At 33.4% G+C, this 27,015-nt stretch overlaps 2 protein-coding genes across 13 annotated transcripts in view; one reads left to right on the top strand and one right to left on the bottom strand.

The window, feature by feature from the left end:
- The window catches only part of LOC129272403 (cilia- and flagella-associated protein 46-like), a 70,672-nt gene extending 54,098 nt beyond the window's left edge, over positions 1-16,574 (top strand). For all 12 annotated transcript variants that reach the window (XM_064107669.1, XM_064107668.1, XM_064107667.1 and 9 more), the window contains 12 exons: positions 124-270; positions 953-1,076; positions 2,001-2,119; positions 2,660-2,865; positions 3,273-3,352; positions 4,050-4,110; positions 4,828-4,863; positions 5,629-5,731; positions 7,782-7,894; positions 8,501-8,582; positions 12,214-12,350; positions 14,642-16,574. In XM_064107669.1, the coding sequence (XP_063963739.1) occupies positions 124-270; positions 953-1,076; positions 2,001-2,119; positions 2,660-2,865; positions 3,273-3,352; positions 4,050-4,110; positions 4,828-4,863; positions 5,629-5,731; positions 7,782-7,894; positions 8,501-8,582; positions 12,214-12,350; positions 14,642-15,048 (1,615 nt within the window). In that variant the 3' untranslated portion in view covers positions 15,049-16,574. The remainder of the gene's footprint in view (positions 1-123; positions 271-952; positions 1,077-2,000; positions 2,120-2,659; positions 2,866-3,272; positions 3,353-4,049; positions 4,111-4,827; positions 4,864-5,628; positions 5,732-7,781; positions 7,895-8,500; positions 8,583-12,213; positions 12,351-14,641) is intronic.
- Positions 16,575-24,488: 7,914 nt separating this feature from the next.
- Positions 24,489-27,015, bottom strand: part of LOC135156179 (monocarboxylate transporter 14-like) — a 31,182-nt gene continuing 28,655 nt past the window's right edge. Inside the window, exon 5 of the mRNA XM_064107815.1 lies at positions 24,489-25,326. The gene's annotated coding sequence lies outside the window, so the exon portion shown is untranslated. The remainder of the gene's footprint in view (positions 25,327-27,015) is intronic.

Genomic DNA, 27,015 nt, shown 5'->3' with positions numbered 1-27,015 from the left:
AAAAAAAAACCTTTGCCAGTGAACAATTTATTATTTCAAATTTATTCATTCAAATTCTTTTAACTCCAACAACCATATGCATTTAACACTAGTTTATCGCTTTTCCTTCACTCCCCTACATAGGTCTGTTCTGTATGGTGGCATTCTTGATAAGCCTAAAGCTGGCGGTAAAGAAGGCGGAAGGTCAAAGGGCGGTTCCACTCACACCTCTAGGGCGAAGGTCACTCGTAATCTGGTTGACCCAGCTGCTCTAGAGAATCTATGCTACAGGTGAGAATGGAAAATGACTGAGTAAAGAAATATGGCAGATTTGATTTCATTGTAAAATGAATATTGATGTTTTCTTAAATCAATTTAAAAAATATAGAGATTTCCATTGATATGATGAAAGAACAGAGATGAAAAAGAGAAGCTGTTGTTATTCATATGAACTCGGTCTAAATTTAGTTATCATCTGCCAAGTCTTCAATAACTTTGTAATATATCCCTACGGATTGGTTAGGCTTTATTAATTGCTTAATGCCTTTTATGATGAAATGGTTTTCAACAAAGTAGTGTTTACTTAATTCACTCATTTTGATGTGTCAAAAAAAAACCAATTAAATATGACAGTGTTATATTGAAGGAATAATTTATTGTCCTTTCTGCCTTGTTATCTATACACCTGTAGATAATTTATCAAATTCCCCCTATCAATGATACTATGTTACACCCATAATCAGCAATGTCTTCTAGGATCGTTTATAAAAAATCATATTGCTCTGTTTATTTTTGTATGAAACCAGTGTAAGATCTTAGGCCATGTAACATGAAATCATTTGTTTAATAAGTCTGTGACAAATCATATACAAAAAGTTGCCTTCTATGTCATATATTGATTGCATCTTGTCATGCTGAAGGATCTTTGTCCTCTAAAATGGCTCCAATTCATCCTTCTGTTTCTCTCCGTCAGGTTCCGTCAGCACAAGCAGGAAGTGATGCAAACTTTGTTGAAGGCTGAGTACAGGAGATCACAGAAAGCTCAAAGACAACGTATGCTGGAAAACCTTTCCGATGATATGAAAGAAGCGGTCACTGTGAGTCAAAATTCCTTTAAATTATCTCAATTTATTGGTGGATTAAGAAAAAAACAAATCCAGGAGAGAGTTGAGTCATTCCATGATCCAGCATTGGCATGTCAACTGAGTGTGGGGTGGTGTTGGCCAATTCTGATCAACTGCAGATGGAAGCTGACAATCATTCTCTGTCCTTTATATCTTGGCCTTGTATCACAAATAAGCAAAATGGATTGAAATATGAAAAAACATTTCCAATTTATTTTTGGTCAGTGTTTTAAAGAATATGTCAAAAAAACAATAATCTTAAATGCCCATTGACATTGAGAGTTTGATTACAAACCTCTGTGGTACAGAGTCCAGTCTTCTGTCTGTTTGATCTTTGAAGCATGGTTTAGTGGTTCTGACTTGCCTGTCAAGGTTTTGGGTTCCATTCCCATCAAAGAGGTACATTTCTTAATTTCCGCAAGAAATTTATCCATGTTGCACTGCACTCAACCCAGGTGAGGTGAAAGGATACCTGGCAGGAATAATTCCTGGGCCCCGTCTTACAAAGAGTAACGATTGATCTGATCAAACGTAACTCTATGGAAATTCATCAGTGTCATAATTTTTTCTACAGGAAATTTGCAAAATGTCCTTTGTAAACAAAGGGGAACACACTGCATTGTCAAGAAAACAATGAAATTATGAATGGTCATCACATCTAGAAAAAAAAACTTTGAACAAACCTGCATTTTAGATGTCGATGTTGCTGGCTTTCCATAGTTACGATTGATTGGATCAATTGCAACTCTTTGTAAGACAGGCCCCTGGAGTGAACTGAGCACTGGGAGCAAAAGCTTGAGCTAAAGCTGGGGTTATGATAATGTACCTTGGACTAGATCACTTCTAGATAGATGTCGTTACATAATTTGCTTTTACTGTTATCATCATTATCTGTAGGAGTTAGCTGATGATCTTGGAGAGACTGAGAATCATCTTCAGGCTCAGTTTATCAACCTACTCTCAGCCCTAGAGGACTATCTCAGACCAATCACCTCATACCTGGAACCAGCAATAAGGTATGACCCAATACCATTTCAGACACCTTTTATCAGAGTTATATACTATTATATACCAGATCTTTTATCTTGGAAGGCCAACTAAAACCCATATTTTCACTTTTAGTTTAAGTTAGAATCCCGAAACAATGTCCTTTTATAGCTTTTAAAAGCTGTCAATACCTTAAACTGGTGAATTTGATCTTACATTTACAAGATAAATCTCATAATTCCTGCTCACATGAAGAACTTGGTTCCAAAAGATACACCATTCAGTGTCAATAAAAATTAATTTGTTTAATCAATAATATGCAATTACTTATATGAACATTTTAATTTATTAAAATTGCTGAGATCTCTGTAGGTGCAAAGCTCTATTTTTGGAAACCTCTTATGGATGCCAAAGTTAATGACAAATTTGTCTCAGGAAATTGAATGGTATTATTATTACCTAGAGTTTATTCATATTCAGTAAAAACAAAGAGCCTGTTGTACCTCAGGAAGTATTGTATGCTAACGTCCAATACCCAATCAAACATCTCTAATCCTTTCTCCCGTCAGAGCTCTTGATACGTCTAACAATCCTCCGGTAGGACGTGATGCAGCAAACCAGACCCAGGATGAATGTGTTATCATTCTAGCCGACCAATGGCTACTTGAGATGCCACTGGAAGCCTTGGCCATATTCTCCTCTCCAGCCATTAGTGCATTGACCAGAGACTTCTCTCTGCAGATGCTCTACAATAGATTCTACCGAGAGCCTGAAGGTAAGACTAGAAATCCAATCAAGTTAAACCAGTCAGTTCTTTGTATGTTATAGGTATTTCAAAGGAACCAATGACCTGTCCAAACTTTCCCTCTAAGGTGGTATAAGTGTTGTTCTTGTCGAAAAGCAAGAAACAAATTTATTTGATTTGATCACAATTAAGTAACATTCAAAGAAAATCAATTTGTTTGGATGAAAACAATATTTGAAAATTGTTCTTTGTCAGAACTAATGTTTTCACAAAACCTTGAACTTTAGCTCAGAGAAAAAGGTTGAGGGTTAGTTTTGAATTTCATGTAGTTATTATACATAACTGAAATTGTTTCAAACCAATATCAGTGTTTGTGGTTTGTAAGCAGCCAATATCATATCTAGACTGTAAAGCCCTGATTTTTTTTTCATTGTTAGATGAGATGTCTGATGATAAGAAGAAGAAAGAAGCAGCCAAGGCCAAGGCTGCTAAGGACAAGAACAAAGGAGTCAAGATGGTAAGTTTGATTTTTCCTTCCTATCTTCCTATAAAAGATTATGTAGCCATTAAAACAATAAGTGCCTTTTCCCCATTATTTGAGATTACGAAGGACTGTCACATTTGTAATTTCATATAATGGGAATACTGAAATGATTGTTATGTCGGTGCTTGTGATGAAGGTCTTAGATTTCATGCATGAAGGATCTATTAGTTTATTTCAACCCACAATATATTTAAGGCCCTAGCATTTATGAATTTCAAATTTAGTGTACAATCAAGTTTTTTTTTTTTTGAGATTTGAACCCTTGTCATCATTCCCCCCATAGTTTTGCCCCAATTAGCAATCAAGATTGGGCTATATGGCTTTGTTAAGGAAAGGGGCACTTCATCTTGTACCTTTTACTATCATTTTATTATTTAATTTGTATGTTCTATTGAAAATATATGGATATTATATGATGAACGGTATATGATTTTTCTTAGCGCTGTGACTGTTGAGAGTTGCAATCAATCCTGTTTTTGTGACTACCTCTTCATGAAGCCAGATTTTCTGTTTCCTGTGAATATTGTCTCCCATGAGATTGTATGATGAAGAAATGCTGTCCACAAAGATAAATTTTCTTCTTAGTCGTCTTTACACACATATTTCACATATGCTTGATTTTCCACCGTGTTTTAAAATTTCTCTCTATAATTTGTTTTCCATTGTCCAGGTGCCATTAGACAGGACAGTGCCACCAGGCTGCCTTCCTCTGGATACACACAGCTTCAAATGTATCCTTCACAGAAAACAAAACAAACAAAAAGAGATCAGAAAAATGATAAGGCAATTCCCTAAAATAATAGATTTGTTGTACATCTGAACCCCATTTTTCTACTTTTTAACTTTGTTTCATGTAGTAATCAAGCCATGATAATTTAAGTGCTCTACAACTTTTCATATAAACTTGAAAACAGTGGCAAGTCATTCAAGGAAGGTCCCATATAAAGGGGTTTGGACATACATACTAATACAGTTTGTTAAAAATGCCGCCGTCTGCAATTGAGTATAAGATGTCATCCCGTAGTCTGAGTACATGTCAGGTATTTTTGAGGAAGTATGTTTTCATTAAGTGTGTTAAAAGACAAGTGCTGATGAGATGAATAATACTTATATTCATTGGTTTATTCATTTCAATGTGCCCATCCTTTTTATTTTTGCATAATGCCTTCTACAGTGTCACCTATAAGAAAATTAAATAGTCTAGCAGAATTTGGATTAGGGGCAATTGAGATGAAACGAAAATTTATTTCCAATACCAATGTGAAGATGAAAGTCAAATCCACTGGCAGAAAAGACTTACTATGCCTGTTGAGACCCAAGCCAGAGATAATATGAGCTAGTGTCTATTAGAAGACATATTGTACTGAAATTATGTTCAATGGGTTAATATGTTAGTGGTTAGATTGCTATCTTCATAACTTTTATCCTTAATTCCTACTTGTAACCAGATGTCGTGGATCCTCACTATGACTCTCCTGAAACAGGTTAGAATAATGCTATTACTCTATCCACCTGTGGAACATTTCACAAAGTTTTCTTGCCATTGATTTTCACTGATAGATTTGATCTTGGCCAATCATATGCTTGGATTTCAGTAGCTTTTAACAGTTGTCATTGAAAATCTCTGATGAATTGATACATGAAATGCTCCCTCGTTCTATGAAGAGACATTGAATAAATGTCCATGATACAAATTTCATTGATCATTCTTCATACCTCAGGCAATACTGGCATTAGAGAATTAATTTTCAAGGATGTGTGATTACTTACTTCGGACAATCTAGTGCCTGTTTGAAAGGTATCAATCCTCTTATTTTTAAAGACCCATAAAGACGTATCAATCCTTGGAATATTACAAGTACCGGTATATGCTTTTATAGCAATCTTGAAGTCAAGCCATCAACTGGGTTGAACTAATTTCCAACCAGGGAAATGGGGCGTGGGGGGGGGGGGGGGGGGGCTTAATATGATAATGAGGATTCAGAGGACTTGGTTAGCACCATTTAAAAAGCAATCAAAGGCAATGTATGTAATATATGTGTGTACAGGTACATAGCAGAGGAAAAAAGAACAATAGTACTCATCCCCAGAGGCATGATCTGACTTATTCACACACAAATCTTTATCAAGCTTAGCTTCTAATGAAAAGCCCCAGGGCATAGTGGGACCCTGCAATGGCTTTCATACCCAAATTTATTTTTAGGTATGCCAATCATATACATAATTCCTTTGGATGTTTGATTTATCAGATGTGAACAGCCCTGTGCATGTGACCAAGGAAGCCTTGCAGCTATACCAGACCCAGTTCACAGCTCGATGGGAAGGTCTGTTGGGCGATGATCATATACCAAGGTATGTCTACAGTTCATGGCCCTGAAACTTTCCTATCATGCTCAAAATGAAGATTTCAGATTTCCATTTTCTAAGAAAATGCAAATTGTGTTCTTTAGTGTTCTTGATATCAAATTCTGTACAACATATACGATAAAGCAATGGTAAGGAATGAAAGTTTTGTAGAAAATATAAGATTCCCTTATATGTATGACTCCACTATGCCAATAAAGCTTACGAACATACATGTGTACTTAACACTGACAGCAATTTTGATTTTCCAATGATGCACAGTTTCATTATATGTGATTTTGCTTTGATTTCCACTAGTAAATCAAAGTTTTTAATGGAATACTTCAGAATTTAGATCAATCCAACTAATATTCTAGCTTGTCTCCTTAATTCAGTATTCATGGTAGGAGGGAAAATCATGTTTGACACAACTTTTGTTCATTTTATAGAGGGACAGACAGTTTTATCACAGATATTTCAGAAAATATGAGAATTCATATACAGGACATTTTTAGGATTCTCTGCATATTATGCTATTTGAAGCAATTGTATATCAGGGAGTGGAGATGGTCCCCTTTATGTGTGGAATAGTGATGGATCCTATGACCGGGGTAATAATAAGTTCAATATAAACCACTTAGAAACACAAAATATGAAGTGCTACTTAAGGACGTTCCACAGTTATGTTTGTGCGCATTATGATCTGCGCATAGTTTACACTCTGCGCGCTGACGTCACAATGGATAAACAGGTGACTAATTAGCTGCGGGTATGAGCTGATTTTTCTTATCTTCTGCACTTTAACTGCAGATCCGATGCGTTATTTCATAAAGCTAAAAAATGGAATTATTCCATGGACCATTCAAAAAATGCTCTACAATTTCAAAATACTTTACTCTGCAGTGCTGCCAAGAATCACGAATATTACCCCGAGTTTGAGTAAATGGTAGAGTGGTTTTGATTTTTTTCTTCACAAAGCATTCGGTGCATTTTTGGTGTTTTAAAAAGCACATTTGCTCTAATAAAAATGCTGATAGTTTAAAAACAAGCACATGAACCCCTATTTTTTAATGCTTGTACCTCTTAGGTATACCTTCCTCTACAACTCTGCAAATTTTGGTGAAAATGACATGGATTTTGAATAAAGTGCAGCATTTATTGTACGTTTGTAGTTTGTTACTGAAATTTCACATTTTTTAGATTGGGATTTTGTTATCTTTTACGCCATTTTTAAGAACTGACAGTGCTGTTAAACTTAAAATTGCAAACAAATAGCACTATAAATAAATTTTCCATTCTAATGATACAATTATTAACTCTCTTGCGAAATTTCATGACTTTTTCATGTATTTTGACTGAGTAATAGAGGTTTAAACTCATTGTAGTAATCTTGGGCGGTCTAAAAATGCCAAATTCTTTTGAATGCGCAATTCTTAAGAACATCAATTTGGGTGAACTTTGAAGCTCTATAGCAAAAAATCAAGCACATGGACCTATGTTAATTTTTGCATATTTCGAATATTAAGGTTCTAAAGTATATATGTGCAAAGTTTGGTGAAAATGACATGGATTTCACTTTAACTGTGGAACGTCCTTAAATGTAACTATTATTACTATTCTGCCCAACTTTGGCAAAAGGAAGCAAGTGACACATTAGTCAAATTTGAGTTATTGTTGTTTCTGAAACGCCTTTTGTATGTTGCACATTCAGTCAAAATTTGGGGAAGAAATTACCATTATATGGAAAGATACTGAAGAAAATATGCTGTTAAATGGCATTGACACCTATGTAAATGATGAATGCACATTGCTCATTTACAAAAAAATGATACTTTTGTAACTTGCTTCCTTTTGCCAAAGTACGGCAGTAAAGAACTTTGTTGCTTAGAAAATATTTGATGGAAAACTTTTTTGAATGGCTTCCCTCTATTCTCTCTGTACATTAAAAGGAGATTAACAAGGGCCACATAATTGACCTCGAGGTCAAGGGAAGCCTTTATATTCAGTAGTCAATGGGGGTGATTGATTGTAAGCACTGTTTCGTTTGTTTTTCTTGTAGTCTGGGAGAGTTTGAGGAACAGATGAAGGATTGTAATGCCTTCATTTTCTATGGACTTGAGAAGTTTCTCTCTCAACTGCCGCCATTCAAACTAGCCCCAGTCAACCTGTCGGGTGAGTGCCACATTATGTTGAAAATAGAGTATTCCTGCATAGAGTATTCCATGCAGGCTGGGTACTTTTTCACCCCAGGAAACCCTTTTTTACCCTCCCCCCTCCCCCACAGAAAACCAACATTTAAATTCAGATGACGTATGCTCTCATGCATTGTGGCTAATTTGGCCAGTCAGACTGAATGATTGTTATATTGGGTGTTATTTTTATTTTTTATAATAATATCGGTGGAACTCCATAGCTCTCAACATGAAACAACAAAATTTTTTACAGTTGTTTCATTCATGCACCAGTCATGCATAGAAACTTTCTCTGCCGAATCCAGTGCAGTTTAATGATATCCTGTATTTTTGGTTATCGGATCAGAAGTAATGTAATCGTTTCTAATTGTGAAGTCCAGTTGAATTGAAAGATTTTTAGGGTGATTACACTTCACAACTAAATGCTTGGATATATAAAATTTACATTTACCATAATGCAAATGTGGATCAAGTGTTGAGATACTGGTATGTTGGGATGCTGATATGAAAGTGGTTAAACTATAGTGTTAAATTACCATCCTAAATTTTTTCATTCATACCTACCATTATTAATTGTTCTTTACAGAAATCTCTCTCGCCATCATCTTAGACCTGGTCCAGACAAACCAGAGTTTCATGCGTCAGTCAAAGATTGATGTTGAAAAGAGGTAAGCTACCTACACTTGATTTAATTTATTTCCCAATATAAATGATAAATTCAGCTTAATCTTAACTGTAAATTGAATAAAAATAATTATATTTTAACCCATTAGCTGAATTTTTGATTGTTCCCATAGAGAAAGTTTTATGGCCCATGCTCTGAAGTCGGGGTTAATTTAAACTCTTGTCTAAAGTTGCGGTTTAACTATGGATGGTCAGTTGTGAGTTAATCTGTTATGGTACAGGTTCAGTTTATCTGCTCAATTGACAATCAAATTAATTAATGATTATCTGTGAATAGTAGCAAAGACAGTTTTCTTCATCATTAAAGAAAGAGCACAATAAACCTTACAAATTTACAATGTAATCAAATTTTTGACATTTTTGACTTCCCATAATTTTGGCTCGGAGTTAGACCATGGCTTAAGTTAAAGTGGACTTCAGATTGTGGACCATGTATGAAGTCAGTGAGTTTTTGTCTCCATCTATAATTAAATAAATCATTAAATTTGGATGTCTGTGACATATGATTATATGCTCAGATGGATGAATAGAGAGTTCATATGAAGGTTTTGAAATGACTCATATTATTACTATCATCTAGAAATCTATGACTTCCTTTGGCAACTTTGTATGAAACTGGACTTTACTGGAGTATGCTCTGTACAACACTGCATTTTGTCAGATCATTAACTTTAGTTAAACATTTTAAAGCATGATTTTGAAATTAATTTCCAGGGTTCCATCTTTACACAAACTGATCATGTACATGGGCTATAAATAGGAAAGTTACAAAATGAGAGGGGTCATCATTTTTGAAGCCAGCAGCTTGGAATAGGTGTCATATGACATCTGTTCTTCAAGATTCTCAAGTTGAACATTTATAGTATTCTTTTGTTTTGTTGACAAAATTTAGGTCAAGAGATTAACATAAATTATAATGTTGTATGAGATGATCTGTGCATATGAATTATTATTAATATACCAGGAGAGCATTAGGTCAAGAGATTAATCCTCCCAAGGACCTTGGAGTAATGGAACGGTAACGCCTCTGTTCACACTCACATACTGCTATGATTCTAGCTAACAGTTGTTCATTTTGTTTACCTGTTCATTTTATGCTTTGCAGGCAGGTCTATACATGCAATACAGAAATATTTGTCACCTCTCCCTCAAATTTTCTTTTTAATTTAAAAAATCATCACTTCATGTCACTGCTGGGGAGACATAGACATCATGGGAGCATTTCATGAAAAAATTGTGATTTTTAACTGACAAATGATATGAGCTAGTGAAATCATTGCATCTGATTGGCTCAAAATAAATTAGGCAGTGAAAATCTCAGATGAATTGTCTCATGAAATGCCCCCCATATTTCCCCAAATCCAAATATTTGTATTAGGAGAGTGAAAAAAACATGGTTGGCAAAACACCTTTCAATTTGATATTACCCCTTTTACATGGGGTTGGGGTTTCATTTTCTTTCTTTTTTTAGTGAAAGAGCTGCAATTTTTATTTTATGGCAAAGATATCACTCGGTGATGTCCCTTCAAAAATTGAGATATGAAGTAAAGGCACCCTAATAAATTATGTTTTTCTTTTATTTTCATCAATTTCAGCACCCAAAAAATAATTTCACTTTTAACACTGTGACATTAAGTTATTTCATGAATTAAATTTAGAGTGAAACAGTGTTCCTTTTTTTGCGAGGTCTGACAGACAAGTTCAGGTTGGGTATAAAAAATGAGTTAGATAAAAAATAATGATTGAAAATATCACTTATATTCATTCACTTTATTCACACAAATATGCCTCATGAAAAAATCATACAATATGCACACGTACATGTATGCTTTGCTAGACTTACATTTACTATGCAATTTTATCCCTGCAAAACTTGTATACACCAAATATGATTTTGTTTTTGTTTATGTTTTATTCCACTTAGCTACTCTGTTCCAGATCTTTATTTATTTGCTTTGATTCTTTTCCAGATATCATTATATGAACATTTATTGATGATTCTGTTGTTTTCTTCATATGTTTGGTATTCTTTGAAGATAGTTTTCTCTCCTATAAGTTATATCAAGATTTAATATTAATAGGTTTAGTCCTGTGTTGACCATTTCCTTGTCAGCAACTTGTTTCATTGCATAAGTTGGTAATTATGTACGTGTATGTCTAAGGTTTAGCTCTACAATAGAAGACAGCACATTTTATTTTTTGATATGGCATGAATCACACTTAACTTTCTTTGTTCACTTTCAGCTCTTTTTCAATAGTATGAAGCAAATTATTTATTCAGACTTTTTTCATTAACTGAAAATACACATTTACATCACCAATGCAAACTTCATTTGAATCAATATACTGTTATTCATCTCCAAGTAATGTATGGTCTGATGAATAAAGAGCACACGTAACCCTTATGCTTCCACACATCAAAGTTATCAATAATTTTTTAATGTCAATTTCTTTTTCTTCATCATAAATTTATGAGACTTCTTGATTCATCGCCATTTATGCTGAATATATCATAAATTGTATTCTTGCATAATTTAACATAAGTTTTGAATTAATTCCATGTCTACAAGAAATTACAATGATTGATACTTGATAGTTCGTTTGCTTCAGTTTTTGTAAATTTTTATTTATTTTGCTTCATTTTGTTTCTCTTGTGATCATGAACTGGACTCTCAATTTTCTTTAGTCTTACGCAGTCTTTGCCACAATTTTGTTTGTGGGTTTTTGATGTCAAAACACATTTTATTGTCTTTTGGTACATTCAATTTGAGTGATGAATTTAAACAATGTGATTGTTTGATCGTTTTGAAGGCTTAGATGGTTGGCCAAATTTAATATAGATCTTTTAAGTACAATTTGCACATTTTTTGTGTTTTCAATGACTTGAAACATGTTTCTGAGAGAAATAATGTAGTTTTTACTGTTTTTCACATAAACAAGTATTTTTTATATCACATGACACAAATAGATCCTTCCATACCCTTAAGTAAAGTTTTATGCATTATCAAAACAATTTTTATTGCAACAGCTCATTGTTCACACTTCATGAAATTTCACCAATTTAATGCTTTCTTTTTAAGCAATATCTTTTACCAGATCTTTGTTTCATATTAATCTTTCATTACCTTATCTTTGCATGAATTTTGATGCAGAATGCACGTTTGAAGAATTTTCTATCGTAGGGCCGACCTTTACAGGAGATTTTTGACATATGTTGTCAGTTTCTTTATTCATTTGATTTTTAATCAAATCATATTTTATTTTGTTTTATTTCTCATTTTCTATTAATTCTTGTTATTGTAATAAAATCAATTAAATGATAACTCCTTGAATAATTATTCAGTTCATATTTTAAATTCTTTGTCCATTTACCTATTCATTCATTTATGACATTTTTCTTTATTTTGTCATTCGATTCTTTATTAACTTATTAATTAATTCATACATTTTGGGAATATTTTTTTCATTCATTCATTCATTTATTTGTTTAAGATTAAGATTTTATTAATTTTCATTACTTTCTTTTGAGGGGGTGAGGGTTACCGTGTCAAATTTGAGATAAACAAGAATTCATATTTGTTTAATCACTATTTTTATGATCACTCCTTAAAACAGCAACACTGACCTATCCCTTGAGAAGCCAGTAGAGACAGCCATGTTGTTGAGTCTAGCTGGAGCAGGATGTGTCATGTCTAACCAATGGCACTGCAAGCTAGGAGACAATGCTTCAACCTTTAATACTCTCATGAAAGGTAAACAGAAAAATACAGTATTTGATTTTAAAGAAGCAAATGCAGGGGCCGTGGAACGGTTTGAAAAGTGGGAGGGGGGATGGCTGAGCCAAAAGTGAGGGGGGGGGGGGCTGACCATGCAAAATTTAACAATCGGATGGTATCTTACATATTTTTGTAAATGGTTTTGGAAAAAAGTGGGGGTCTGGATCCCCCATCCACAACCCCCCCCCCCCACCATGGTTCCACTGCCCCTGCAATGTTTCATTGTGAAACCACATACAAGTCCTGGCATGAACATACCTGTATGAACTATTTGTGAAGAACATGTGCCTGTAATGCTGTTTAATCGCATAGTGGTCTACACATGTTTGGTCTCATCTCACATGGTCTAATGCTACTATGTCTTCAACCAGTTCATCTACTAACCATTTAGTCTACTTGTCATTTTGCCCTTTTGTCTAATTTCCAGTTAGCTAGGCTACACCAATTACATCTAATATACACTTTGGCTAACACCATGTCGTCTATATGGTTAGATGACATGTTCATGTTTATTAGAATTGATAAATAGAGTGGGTATTAGATCATGCATAGTTTAACCAAATGGCATTTAAACCAAATTGGTAGTAGACCAAATGGTTTTTATAGACAATGGGTGATTTCAAGTCCGGTGTTGGCCTTGGTGTTAAAATTTGGATTGCTTCCCCTAGCACCAAAACTTATTCAGAGTTTGCAAAACTGATCCAGATCATATTATTGACATCTCAACAACTAGTGAGTGCATTTTCGGGACCATCTTCATTTTATGCTTGGTGTTATAATCGTGTAAAAATTGACCTAACACCTTGCAACACCAAAAGGTCAACACTGAACTTGAAATCACCCAATGTGGTTATAAGGCTATCTGAGAAATAAACCAACTCCTTGTAGACCAAGTGACGATAAACCTTTGGAACTAACCCACCTTGTTTCCGTATACTGAATTCTTTTCTGCAGATTCCATAATGATACACTATATTAAACAGATAATTAGTAGGACAACCACAAAAATACACCAAGACACACGTAAAAAAAAACAGAAGTAAAATAAAGTGTTCACTACTTTGTATCGTCCATATATTTTCAACATAGTAGTAAGAAAATGCTTGGTCATGGAAATAGCGAAGCCCAATGTGTAAAAACAAACTGCTTGGCTCAGCTGATATCAAATTATGTTTCTTGAAGAGGGATTGAATATCTGGGTAATGTGAGTGGTATTTCACAAAGAGTTAAGCATGACTTAAAAGTCATGATATATAACACACAATCTTATTAATACGCAGAAGCGCACGTCCTGTTAGCAATATTTGACCAATGTGGTGATGCCTTGTATACCGCACACAACCGGGAATTTAACCATGATTCCAAGTCACACATAAGTCTTTGTGAAACACCCCCAAAGTTGTGTAATCATCAATCGTATTCATTCCATTGTTCTTTCAGATGTATAAGCATGCAGTCACATCATGTTTCTTAGTTCTTTTCCATGTAGTCCTCTTTACCTCCCCTGTCATCTACGCCCCCATTTGTCCCTTTGTACATATGAGACTTGATAAGTCAAACTTCTGTAAGTTGAAGATTTGCCAAAGTTGAAGGAGATTTTTGGAATAGATTATGCAAAGCACTGAAAGCAGGTGTTGTTTACCCCTCCGATCCTTAGTCGGATTTTCGCCTAAGTCAAAAGATTTGTGTTGTCAAAACAGACTCACCTGTATATTTTGCTTTAATCATTTGATCTTGTTCCCCACTTCCATCTTTTTTCATGCTCCTCTGGTAATATTTTTCTTCCCTTTTCTGGATTCTTGCATATCATTATACCCCCGCTAAATGAAGTTTGAAGGGGGTATATAGCAATGAGTGTACGGTCAGCCGGTCTGTTGCAAATCTTGTGCATCAAACTACCTACTCAGTGTTTAACTAATTCTCACGAAATTTGGCTTACACATTGAGTTTGCAGTAAAGATGTGCGAGACATATTTTGTGTGTGTCGGAAATCATGTTGCCATGGTAACAATATACATAATATGCCCCAAATTAGGTTTTAATCTATCGGTTGGAACTACTTGATTAGTTTTCAACCAATTCTGATGAAATTTGGCTCACACATAGGTCTCTGGGTAAAGATGGGAAGACATTTTTTTCTATGTGTTGGAAACTTTTGCCATGTTAACAGTGTAGGGCAGGGGTATTAATCACCTTCAGTGATAGTTCTGGCTTATTCATGTTTTTTTTGCTCATACTTTTCCATGACCTCTCACCATATTTTCAAGGCCTTCTTGAGACTGGTCGCACCACTGGTCAGACAGTCCGCCGCATGTTCATCCCGTACTACAAGGCACCAGGAGAAGAGGAGGAGGAAGAAGGAGAGGAAGGAGAAGATGCCCCTCCCGCAGAGAAAGATGGCAAAACGAGCGCCACTGCCAAGGGCAAGGCTAAGGCTAGCGCCAAGGGCGGGAAGGGAGGCAAGCAAGAGGAACCAAAGAAAGAGAAGGAAAAGGGTAGGAAGAAAAGTGGGTCCATGTCAGGTCGACCCCAGGGTCGGGGGTCAGCAACACCCGATGTCAAAGGTCAAGAGGGGAAAGGGGATGGTGACCAGCTGCAGCTAGAATTGTTAAATCAAGGATGGTTCAATTTTGTTTGTTATGGTTTGCCTAACCTCATGGTCACTCAAGTCTGAGAAAATCAAAAGGAAAACAAGTAATGTTTCATGGAGCGTCATGCCATTCATTTTCACTGATTAATATATTCTGAGCCAATTATATGCAAGGAATTTGATAGCTTTTAATAATTATCTCCCCATTTGTTTTGCGAAATTCTCCCCAGTTTATTATTTGAGAGAATACAAAACCCACAATAGACACCAGCCAAGGTTTCTCTGTAATTTTTCAAATAGTAATTTTGACTGCAAATACTGTGAACATTTTAAGTCGTGAATTGGGGTAAAAAACGAGATACAAAAGTTTATTTGTATGCACTTACCATGCTCGAGTGAACCCAAAACTTTTAACCATATTTCTCTGTTTCCTGTGAAACTCTCTCTAAGCTTCTACATTATTCTATGCTTGGTTATTATTGACAACTTTTGACAAGTTACATGTCATTGTAAAGCATAGCATCTGCTTTTTCTTATTTAATAAGAATTTACCATTAAATTTGGCGAACTGATTGTGGATTTTGTGGTAAATGTCACATATTTAATAATTAGCAGGCCTATGTATATTTAATAGTTTTCATTATCCTTCATTTTCCTGAGAAAGGACTCCTTACGGACAGTATTGTTGAATGAATATACAGTTTTCACCAATAATCTCAGATTCGATGTTCATTTTACTTCTTCTCACATCAAGGAACTCTATACCATCCTAAAACCTTACAGTAGAAATATTGAAGATCTGCACAACATGGGCATTCAAGGAGATCTCAGTCTTTCATTTAACACCAACTATTGTACCATTATACCTGATATTGATTGGATTTTTGCAAAGGAGAAAAGTTTTATTATGAATACTTTTGATTCTTTACAAAAACTATTTTTTTTTGCAAAAAAATCAACCTCAATGATGCAAATATTTCCCAAGATATTAATGATCGCATCATTTATTTGAAATTTCATAATGTATTGCTACATGTACTCTCTCTGTGTTATGAGGCAGAAAGAAAGACATGAATGTAATCTCCCGAGTTTATTCTAAATTCTTTTATTAAAAGTGTGAGCAGATACATTGAAAGTATCAGTATTTTGTAATATTTGATTTTTCGGTTTTATTGGCAATATTTCAAACTATGCCTATATTCTGTGCTTCTATTTCTAATATAATCCTGATAATTACTGTTGGTCCTGCTCTTTAACCATGAAGCATATTATATATTTGTGATGAAACTGTTCAAATTAAAATTCCGTAGGACCTATGATATTGGATGTTTTCTGATCACTAGTTGCATATTCAAAATGACTGTTCATAGGTACCCTAATCTCAAAGTGCTTGCTGTATGACTTGAAATTGTCTAATATCTTCCTTTATTTATGCAAGGTGATTCTCTTGAATTCTTTCAATTTATCTAATTCACTTCTTTTTATCCGTCCATATTACTATATCTTGAAAAGTTTTAGTCTCTGTTTACTTTAGAATTTTGCTGTGATGTGTTGATTGTAAAAGTGAAAAGATGATTTTTCAGAATATATATTTAATCTTTATCCTCAAATGCATTGAATAGTTTGTCTCTTTATTTGTAAATCTACATTGAATCTGTGTGGTGTGTTTGTGTATGTATAGATGTATGATTTTTCTACAAGAGATAAGAAAACGGGGTCGGTATTCTGAAAATTGTCTTTTTAGTTGTATCTGCAAAATAATAGCTCACTAATCGATATTGGGTGATTCCATACGTGTCGTACGGGACATTTAGAGAACATTTGACAGTTTTTTGACAAGAAAAACAAAAAATATTCCAGTAACTAAAGGTGATCATCAAATACTACCAGAGTGTTAGGAAAACCAAGATTTAACATGACTTTGAATTCACATCCTGTATAATACAGATCTAAAATAGTAATGTGTCGTACGGACGCAGAAAAAGTGGCTTTTTTAGAAACCTCAATTTTGTACTCTAAAGTCTGTGAGTTGGACAGATAATTTTCATAGAAACGGAACTCAAATTGATATTCAATTACCCAAGAACAAACACATCTATGAAAGAAAGCAAAATAAACATTCATGAATAAATAAAGCATATTACAATTTTCGAAAACATTGTGGCGTACGGGACATCTCTAAATTGAAGCCAAACTTTCTTACTTTGTGTCTCTTTGACTTCTTCAATCACTTTATTTGGCTAATGATAATGATAATCCTATCAAACTAAAGACATTCATTATGTTCGAAACCGCTATTGGCTGAATATTTCTGTCAATATATCATAAACAAAATAATGTGTCGTACGGGACACTTGTGTGTTGAACAGGCACTTGCGTGTTGTACTGGACAGCCTGAATAAAACAATGAACTTTTTATCAATCAGAAGGGGAGCATTGCCCCTAAATTCTTCCTTTTTTTAATGAAAAGCCTTGTAATAAGTAGTCATTCAGGACAATATAATTAAGTAACCTCAATATATACAATCGGGAGCAATATATTATCATTTTTTTCATGATGGGAAATGTACCATGGTTCACAGCATTTTTACGAGCTGAAAAACTTGAGGTTTTGTGTGAAATTATATTTTAGTGAATTAATTGATGATTTCCAGTACACTATTTAAACAATGAATGAATAAAACTGTTTGTGTAAATTATGGGGCTAAAATGTTATGATTTTTCATATGAAATGTATATATACATGAAATGTGTCACAACTGTCACTTGAAATTCCACAATATATTTTTTTTTCTAAAGAAATGCGATTCTACTTTTTCAAACCTTTCTGCATTTCATGAAACCATACGGTTTGTCTTATTTTCCAGATTTGTTTTTTGAACAACATGGTTTGTCTTATTTTCCAGATTTTTTTTTTCACAACTTGAAAAAAGTAAGGTGTTTCAATACTGTATATAAAAAAATTAGTGATCATCCAGGGAAGTCCAAATAGATGATTGATATGTTGATATTTTTTAAAATCTTATAATAATTTCATATTAGCATGCAAGAGGAAGTCATCTTCCAGGCTAGGGTGAATCAATTATAAAGGTTTTCTTTTTATGCTCAATGACAAAGAAATTAACCTGCTCTGACCAGTGAAAATCACCAGTTTAGCTGAAGGGATTCACAAAAGAATACGTCTACATGAAGTCAATTAAAATGGTTAGAATCACCTATTTCATGTTCTATGGAGATAAAAAAAGTACTTTTTCAGTTCACTTTATGTCAAATAAATTACTTAAATTAAAATAGGCCTGCTAGTTATAGTTTCTGAATCCAAATCCTGCAATTAAATGCAGTATTGTGTGTCGTACGGGACATGTCCCGTACGACACATACTGTGTCGTGCGGGACAACTTTTAATAGGACAATTATTGAAAAATGAAAGGTAGTAATTAAATCATGGGATAAATCGATCACCCATGGGTCAAAGATAGAGAAACTGATATCGTGACATTGCATCATCAAAAATAAAATTGTAGGAAAAACTTTTGAATTTTCATGTGTCGTACGGGACATTGCCAAAAATAGGTTCGGAAAAATCAGGGCTGCCCCTATTATGGATCATGAAAATGTTCTAGATATTATTTGAAACCATCAATGATACATTATTCCATTGACCTGCAATATTTTCAATCTTCTCGTGCTTTGCCAATAATCGTTTCAAGCAGTGTTTGTACTTGACTATTTAATTAGCAAAAAACTATATCTGACTTCACTTTTGGTTAAAACTCATAATTTTCATAAAATTAAGGTATCATATATAGTAAAATATTACACTAATTATGACTTATTGAAAGCATGTTGAAATTTATGTTATTTTTTAAGTTCTAGTGTGGAATCGCCCTATTCTTAAAATTATCTACTCTGTAAGGACGTCCCATATTTTATCTCTGAAAACGCCCACTTTCTTTTTCAACCAATCGTATACTGTTTTTATGATTAGATCAACCAATAGCAGTGTATCTTCTGTCAAAGAGTGTAGCACTTTATTGACATGAGACATAATTTCCCTTGCACCCTGGTGTGAGACTTGACTGTGCACTACTGTGTTAAAAATACATGTGGCTGTTCTTCCAGTCATATTTTCTTCGAAAAGATTCATGTCAATTCAGGGCCCCGTTGCATAAACGTTACCGTTATGGTAACTTTGCCATCTAATGGTAATTTACATGGAATCCTTGATTTTGATTGGCTGTTGACCATCGTTACCATGGTAGTTACCATTGGATGGCAAATTTACCATTATGGTAACTTTTATGCAATGGGGCCCAGATCTTTTATTGCTCAAAAGTTTGCCTGTAATGTCTCCTTTTGTAAAACAAGGTGTTCTTGCTGAAAATTATTACTATTTTGACTGAGAAATATCGCTTGCAACATTAAATTATCATAGTCCCCTACCTCTTGTAAATTTAATTTATTTTCCAAGTCTATCAAAAAAGATTTAAAAAATACCAGAAAGGCTTTTATCTTGATATGGTTTTGCTGCACGCAGAGAAATGTGGGCCTATATTTTTGCTTTTACATCATACGCACTCAGTGAAAGTTACGAGAAAAGATAAAGAAATTTTCAGAACACGGATTTATTGTAACTCTGAATATACCAAAATCTAGGCGTTCAGAAATTTTCAGAATACAGCCCCTGGCTATCAACAAAAGCGACATGTGCTCAGAATAGGAAAATCATATAGCTAAATTTCATTGTAGCTTAAAGGTCAGTCCACCCCAAGAAAATGATGACTTGAATAAATAGCATAGTGCTGAAAATTTAATCAAAATCGGATGTAAAATAAGAAAGTTATGACATTTTAAAGTTTCGCCTATTTTTCATTAAACAGTGATATGAACAACTAGGTGAGTCAGTCGATGATGTCCATCACTCACTATTTCTTTTGTTTTTTATTGTTTGAATTATACAATATTTCATTTTTTTTTTTATAGATTTGACAATAAGGACCAACTTGACTGAACCATATAGTATTACACAATGCTAATTCCACAAATTACAGGGAGGAATTAATTGTTGTATCACTTGACAATGAGGAGAAAATTAGAATATTTCATATAATAAAATACAAAAGAAAAAGTGAGTGGATAACGTCATAGTCTCCTCATTTGTATACCAGCCAGGATGTGCATATAATTGTTTTGTAAAATTAAGCGAATCTTTAAAATGTCATAACTTTCTTATTTTACATCCGATTTTGATGATATTTTCAGTGTTATGCTTGTTGGATTTTTCTCTTTTTATTCAAATCAATTTTTTGTTGGGGTGGACTTAAATTGGTATCAAGTGACTGTTATATACATGTATAACAAACAACTGAAAACTAGTTTTATGAAACTTTAGCTCAAATTATATATATATTTTTTTTGCAGGAGTTTCTGCATTTTATCCATAAATCAACAAATGAAAATAGAATGATACAATAACAATGACATAAATGAGTACACTCTGTGTGACAATCGAAAATATAAATAATGAATAAGGCTGAAAAATACATAAATGAAGCATGTAAAATAGTAAAGTGGGTAAAAATGCAGGGGCCAGCTTTAATAAGCAGGTAACTGCTTGAAACAATAGCAGCCATGAGGGAGGGCTACATGGGAACCGTAATATGTTATAAATAGAATTCGATAAAATGATGTCACCAAAAAAAAAAATGTATAAGAGTTTAGATATTTAGTGGGGAGAGACAAGATCAAGTTTTTTTAAAAGTGCGAGTGAGTGCTAGTGGGTGAGTGCAGGTGATACATTTAAGGATACTTAGAAATAAGAAACCTTTTCAATGAAGCTTTAAAAGAAATAAGAGACGCGGACTGTTTGATGTTATGTGGCAAGGCATTTCAAATATCTGGACCATGGTGGCGAATTGTCTTATGAGTGAGTAATATTCTGGGGTTGGTTAAGTGGATATCTGTTGAATGACGCATTGGATATGTATGTGTGTCTTTGTTATAGATAACATAAAAAAATTGCGAAATGGAATTGGAATGGTATTTGTAGAAAATTTAAACATAAATATGGCTATTTGGTATGTGTTAATATCCTCAATTTTCAATGCCTTTAAGTTGTGAAATATTGGATTAGTGTGTGCAATGTAAAGCATAAATAATGACTTTTTTAGATATAATATTTCAATCTATACAAGATCCCTATCCCTCTGGATGTCAACATACAAATATTGCGAATGTGACTGTTCCAAGTCAAATTTGAATCAATCAAAACACCTAAAAATGTGGTTTCTTGTTTTTCCGTGATGGGAATATCATCTATAAAAATGTTGTTGAGAAACTTGTGTTTACTTTGAATGTGTTGAAAATACATGAAATTTGTTTTGTTTATATTTAAAGTGAGCTTATTAGCTCTAAACCACATTGATAATTTCTTCAATTCTGAATTAAGTGTTGGAACAAGTATATTTAAGTCTTTGTGTGAGTAGAATACATTTGTATCATCTGCAAATAAAACAAACGTTAATTTTCTAGATGCATTCACAATGTCATTCATATATATAAAAAAAGTAACAAGGGACCCAAAATAGATCCTTGTGGTACTCCACATTTCAAAGTGCAAATATTAGATGATTTAGATTTAAAACAAACATAATGGCGTCGATTACTTAAGTAATCTTTAAACCAAGCGAGAACCACCCCCTTACTCCATATTTCATTAATTTACAAAGTAAAATGCGATGATCCATGGTATCGAATGCTTTCGACAAATCCATAAAAACCCCAACAGTGTGTTCTTTTTTAGATAAAGAATCAGAAATTTTGTCACATAATTGCAAAATTGCAAGGTCCGTTGAATGATTATCTCTGAAACCATACTGATTAGGAATCAATAAATTATTGCTGTTCAAAAAAGAATATAAACGCTTGTAAACTATTCTCTCAAGTATTTTAGAGATACCCGGTAATAAAGAAATTGGACGATAGTTTGAGATAAGACATGGATCATCTTTTTTTATATATTGGGATAATTTTTGCAATTTTCAGTAGATCGGGGAAAATACCACAAGAAAGAGAACGATTGAAAATATGCGAAAGCGGGGAGACTATAAAATAAATTATTTTTTTCAAAAGATAGACACTTATACCATCATGCCCACAGGATTTAGTCGGTTTCATGGACCTAACAATTTCAAAAATCTCGTTAGAATTTGTTGGATTAAAAAATAAAGAATGTTCTGGAAAATCGTTTAAATATGCAGAAAAGTCATCATCATTAGATGTTATTTTTGAAGCTAGTTTTGGGCCAATATTATTGAAGAAATTATTAAATGCATTAGCAACATCAAAGGGGTCTTGCAATTGTTGACCATTGTCTACGAAATTAACGTTATCACATGTTTCCTTTTTCTTACCTAATATTTCTTTTATAGATTTCCATAATGTATAATTATTATCTTTATCATTTTCAATTTTATCAGAAAAGTAGGATTTTCGAGCTTGGCGTATAATTGATTTTAATTTATTGCGGTATTTTTTGTATTTATTTATATTTTCAGTTGTAGGCGATTTAATTGATATTTTATATAATCTATTTCTAGTAAATATGGATCTGATTATACTTTGGGTAATCCAAGGTTGTTTGCTCTTCTTTTTATTCGATTTGATTTTTATTAATGGCAAATTTTTTTCGTAATGATAAAGAAGTTTGTCCAAAAATCTTTCATAAGAGTCATTAACATTATGTTCAAGATAAATATCTTGCCAAGATTCTTCAGCCAAATCTGCCTTCAATGACTCAATATTACGATGGGTTTCTTTCCTTCGCATTATAGTGTATGATTTGTCAGTAGCCTTGAGTTGGCGTTTGTCGTTTGGATACATTGCAAAAATAGGCAGATGGTCTGAAATGTCATAGTAAATTATTCCATTATTGTTATTATCAAGTGCGTTTGAAAAAATATTATCAAGTATTGTATTGGATACGTTTGTAATTCTAGTAGGTTTATTTATAAGATGTTGAAGTCCAAAAGATGATAACAGATTTGTAAAATGTTGACCGATTGTATTGTATAGGGAAATGATAGATCAATGTTAAAGTCACCCATGATATAAATATCTTTGTTTTCACGCGAAATTGAATCAAGACTTGCTTCCAAATTATTTTAAAATGTTTCAGCTAAACTGATTGGGGGTCTGTAAATAACACCGATTATTTTATTTTTATTTTTAGCATTAGTTATTTCTATGAATAAGGACTCTATATTTTCCAGCTCAATGTCATATCTTAATTTGAAATTCAAATCATTATGAATATAGAAAGCGACACCGCCCCCTTACCAATTTTACGATCAATGTGGAGAAATTTGTAGTTATCGATATTGAGAATGGGAGGTGACGTTGAATGCAACCAAGTCTCTGTGAGGCCAATGATAGAAAATGGAAATGTATCAAGAATGGATAAAAGTTCGCAAAGCGTGTCAAAATTTTTCTGTAAGCTTCTTATATTTACGTGCATTAAACTAAAGTAATCTGGAATAGAATTTGGAACTGTTTTGTTGAAAGCATTATTAAATTCGTTAGCTGTATAGTATTTACTTTGGGGTGCAAAGATTTCAGCATTCAATAAATCTGCTGAATCAAGCATAAAAGAACAATGTTTGGTATATGACGAGTTAAAGAAGTAACCGAAATAGTGCTCGGTGTGTGCAAGTGCAAGAGGTGTAGGCTAAAAGCAATGAATAAAGAGTCCGTATACATGTTCACCTTTGCGTGACGATCTGACAGACTCGGGGCCGGTGCATAAATCAATCATTGTCATAAAAAAAAAGGTTTTAAAAATCTATGAATCTATTGATATAGTTTTAATTTCCTAATTTTCGTGTAAAACTATGAGGTTGAAAAGATAATTAAAAATATTTTTGAATTGATAGAAAACAGTAATTAGATTAGAAATATACTTTTCTATCGTTTCATGACATCATTATACCTTGAATAACAAAAGATATATCATGGAGAAAAGATAGTGTTAAAGCAAAAAAAAATATATATATGTATATCACAGCTTACTGGAGCCTCGGGAGAACATGTAGTGATGACTAACAAATAATCTGCACAGAAATGACTAACAAATAATCTGCACAGAAATGGAAAACACAAAGAGAGGTGTATACATTTGCAGAAATGATGACAATTGTGATTTGTATTTGTAGATCTTTATAATGTACATTCTTGTAATACAAAGAGTGTACATGAATGATTACATACTACATCACACATAATAATGATCAAATTACAACAAATAATCATTGTTTAGAGATGAGAGTTTTGAGAGCTGATAAACCCTTTGGAAGCAAAACCTCTTTCAAATCTTTGTCAATTTAATACTTATGTCCAAATAAAGCCTATAAATAAAACTGTAAATGGAAATTAGTTAATTATTAATTACATCCCTTTGGAACCCCTATAAACCGTCACGTCCTGTTTTTGTAACGTTTTGTTTTGTGTGTCCTTTTCACTTTTTCTTTATATCTTGTAATATAATCCAGCCTTGTTTATCTTTTACTTGGGAGAATATGTAAAAAAAAATATTTAACAAGGATTTACATATAATTTTCTACAAGAAAGATATGATGACTTGTGTATTATATATATTTTCAACTTCAACAAGACAGACATTATTTGTATATTAAATATATATATTGAACTTTGTTTTTTGCATTAATATGTCTTATTTATTGAAGGAAACCTTCGACAACAAGCTTTGCTTTTCAGAAGGTTTCTATTTCATTTCATAATGTTATATTATATTTTGCTTTACTTTGTAATCTTGTTGAAATTTTTGGAATGAATAAATTCGTTATCAATCAATCAATCAATCAAAACTGTTAGATGCAGACCTTGGCCAAATTTGATCCAAAATCGTGCTTCCTCCTTCAGGCATTATATACAGACGAACCCCGGAGAAAGCTAAACCAAGAGAGCATTTAATCAACCCTTTATGTGTGACATGTCTGGTTCCCCTCTTACAAAGAGTTACGATTGATCCAATCAATCGTAACTCTGGATATCCATCAGTGTCATCATTTTTTTCTACAGGAAATTGGCACAATGTTCTTTGTAAACAAAGAGAAGTGCAGTGAATTTTCAAGAAAACAATTAATGCATGAAGATACATCATAGCTAGAAAATATTTTGAACAAACATGCATAATAGATGTTGATGTTGCTGGCTGTCCATAGTTGTGATTGATCGGATCAATGGCAACTCTTGTAAAACGGGGCCCTGCTGATCTGACAACTTTCTTTGATTTTGATTGTGTTAGTAGAAGCACAGATACTATGGTAACCAAGATACTCAGATAAACTAGTAGTATCCCTAAATTAGACCCCAAAAGAGCCAATCTGGAATAAAATTATTGGAAATGGTTTTTTGACTGATTTGAGTAGGTATGGGTGTCAACATTTACCAAAAAAAAGTTAGGAGGAATACGGGTTGGGGAAAGTGCTTTTTTTCAAGGTCAAAGGTCAATGACCTTTTCGTACATACTGTATAATGGTATCTCTGAGATGGAAAGGCGCAGGTTGGTGATAATGGTGTCAAAATGCACAAATTCTTACCAGAATATCAAATAGAATAAAATTAATGACCTAGAATGCACATTCACCTATCAAATTCATCAAGGTCAAAGCCTTTCAAAAGGTCAATGACCTTTTGTACATTATATACCATACCGTATAATGGTATCTCTGAGATGATAAGGTACATGCTGGTGATCATGGTGTCAAAATGCACAGATTCTTACCAGAAGATCAAATGGAATAAAATTAAGTACCTAGAATGCACATTCACGCATAAAATTTAAGGCCAAAGGTCAATGACCTTTTATACTACATATACCATATTATATAATTGTATCTCTAAGATAAAACGATGCAGGTTGGTGTTCATGGTGTCAAAACACGCATATTCTTACAGGAAGATAAAATAAAATTAAGCATCGAGAATGCACATTCACCCATAAAATTCAAGGACAAAGGTCAATGTCCTTTTTAACATTAGATAATAATAATTAATGGTATCTCTGAGATAAAACACCGCAGGTTGGTGATCTTGGTGCCAAAATCCAAAGACTTGTACAAGAAGATTAAACAACACTAAAATAAGTATAAACTAAGAATAAACTTTCACCCTTGAAATCCTAGATCAGAGGAAATATATAATCTATATGATATAAAAATAACCAAAAACAATATCTTTTGTGTTCATATTTTATATCTGAATAGTGTTAATAACCATGGCTAATTTGTAATGAAAACATGGAGGTTTCATAATTTCGGTCTGAAATAATGAAGGCCATGGAGAATGTATTTAGGGGTCAGAGGTCAATGAGCCCTTTCCAAAATATCAGTGGAAATTAAGTTAAAAAAGTTGATAACCAAATAACACTTTTTCATATACTGCGATGCATTGCCAAAAGCACTGAAAAAATAAATGAAATCAAGTATATAATTTGAAATGATTTTTATAAGTAGCAGCATTTAATGCATCATTATATCTAAATCAAGGTTGTCGTGTCTTTTCTCTCCAGCGATAGGCCACTCACCTCAATGCTATAATAAATACTATAAACTATTAGCTTAATCTTCTGAAAATGGATAGGACAGGTCTAACTCTCATGTCACAGCTAGCATCATCTGAGAGCATTTCCAAACAGCAGAGGGATGATGATGATGATGAAATGAAGGCCATCATTAGAGCTGCAGCTTCTGTCATATACATGTAGTAAATTATATATATATCAACTTCAACAAAGGTGAATTCCCGTATTATTAGTACCTTTCATCAGTTCATTGCGAGCTGCCAGAATCTCTTGTGATGCTAATGCTGCAAGACAAAACTTCATATCTGCTCTCTGCCGTACGTCACCCATGATGCTATTTCTACTAGGTATCAGTTTGTACAAGGATCATGTTTTTGGTCCAGAACAACTGATTATTATCATGCACAAATTAGGCATATAACAATGAAGTTCAAAAGGAGATAATAGCTTAC

This window comes from Lytechinus pictus, chromosome 12 (assembly GCF_037042905.1).
Source record: "Lytechinus pictus isolate F3 Inbred chromosome 12, Lp3.0, whole genome shotgun sequence".
Classification (NCBI taxonomy): Eukaryota; Metazoa; Echinodermata; class Echinoidea; order Temnopleuroida; family Toxopneustidae; genus Lytechinus; species Lytechinus pictus.
Note: the sequence above shows the minus strand (reverse complement) of the source record. Positions and strands in the feature narration are given on the sequence as shown.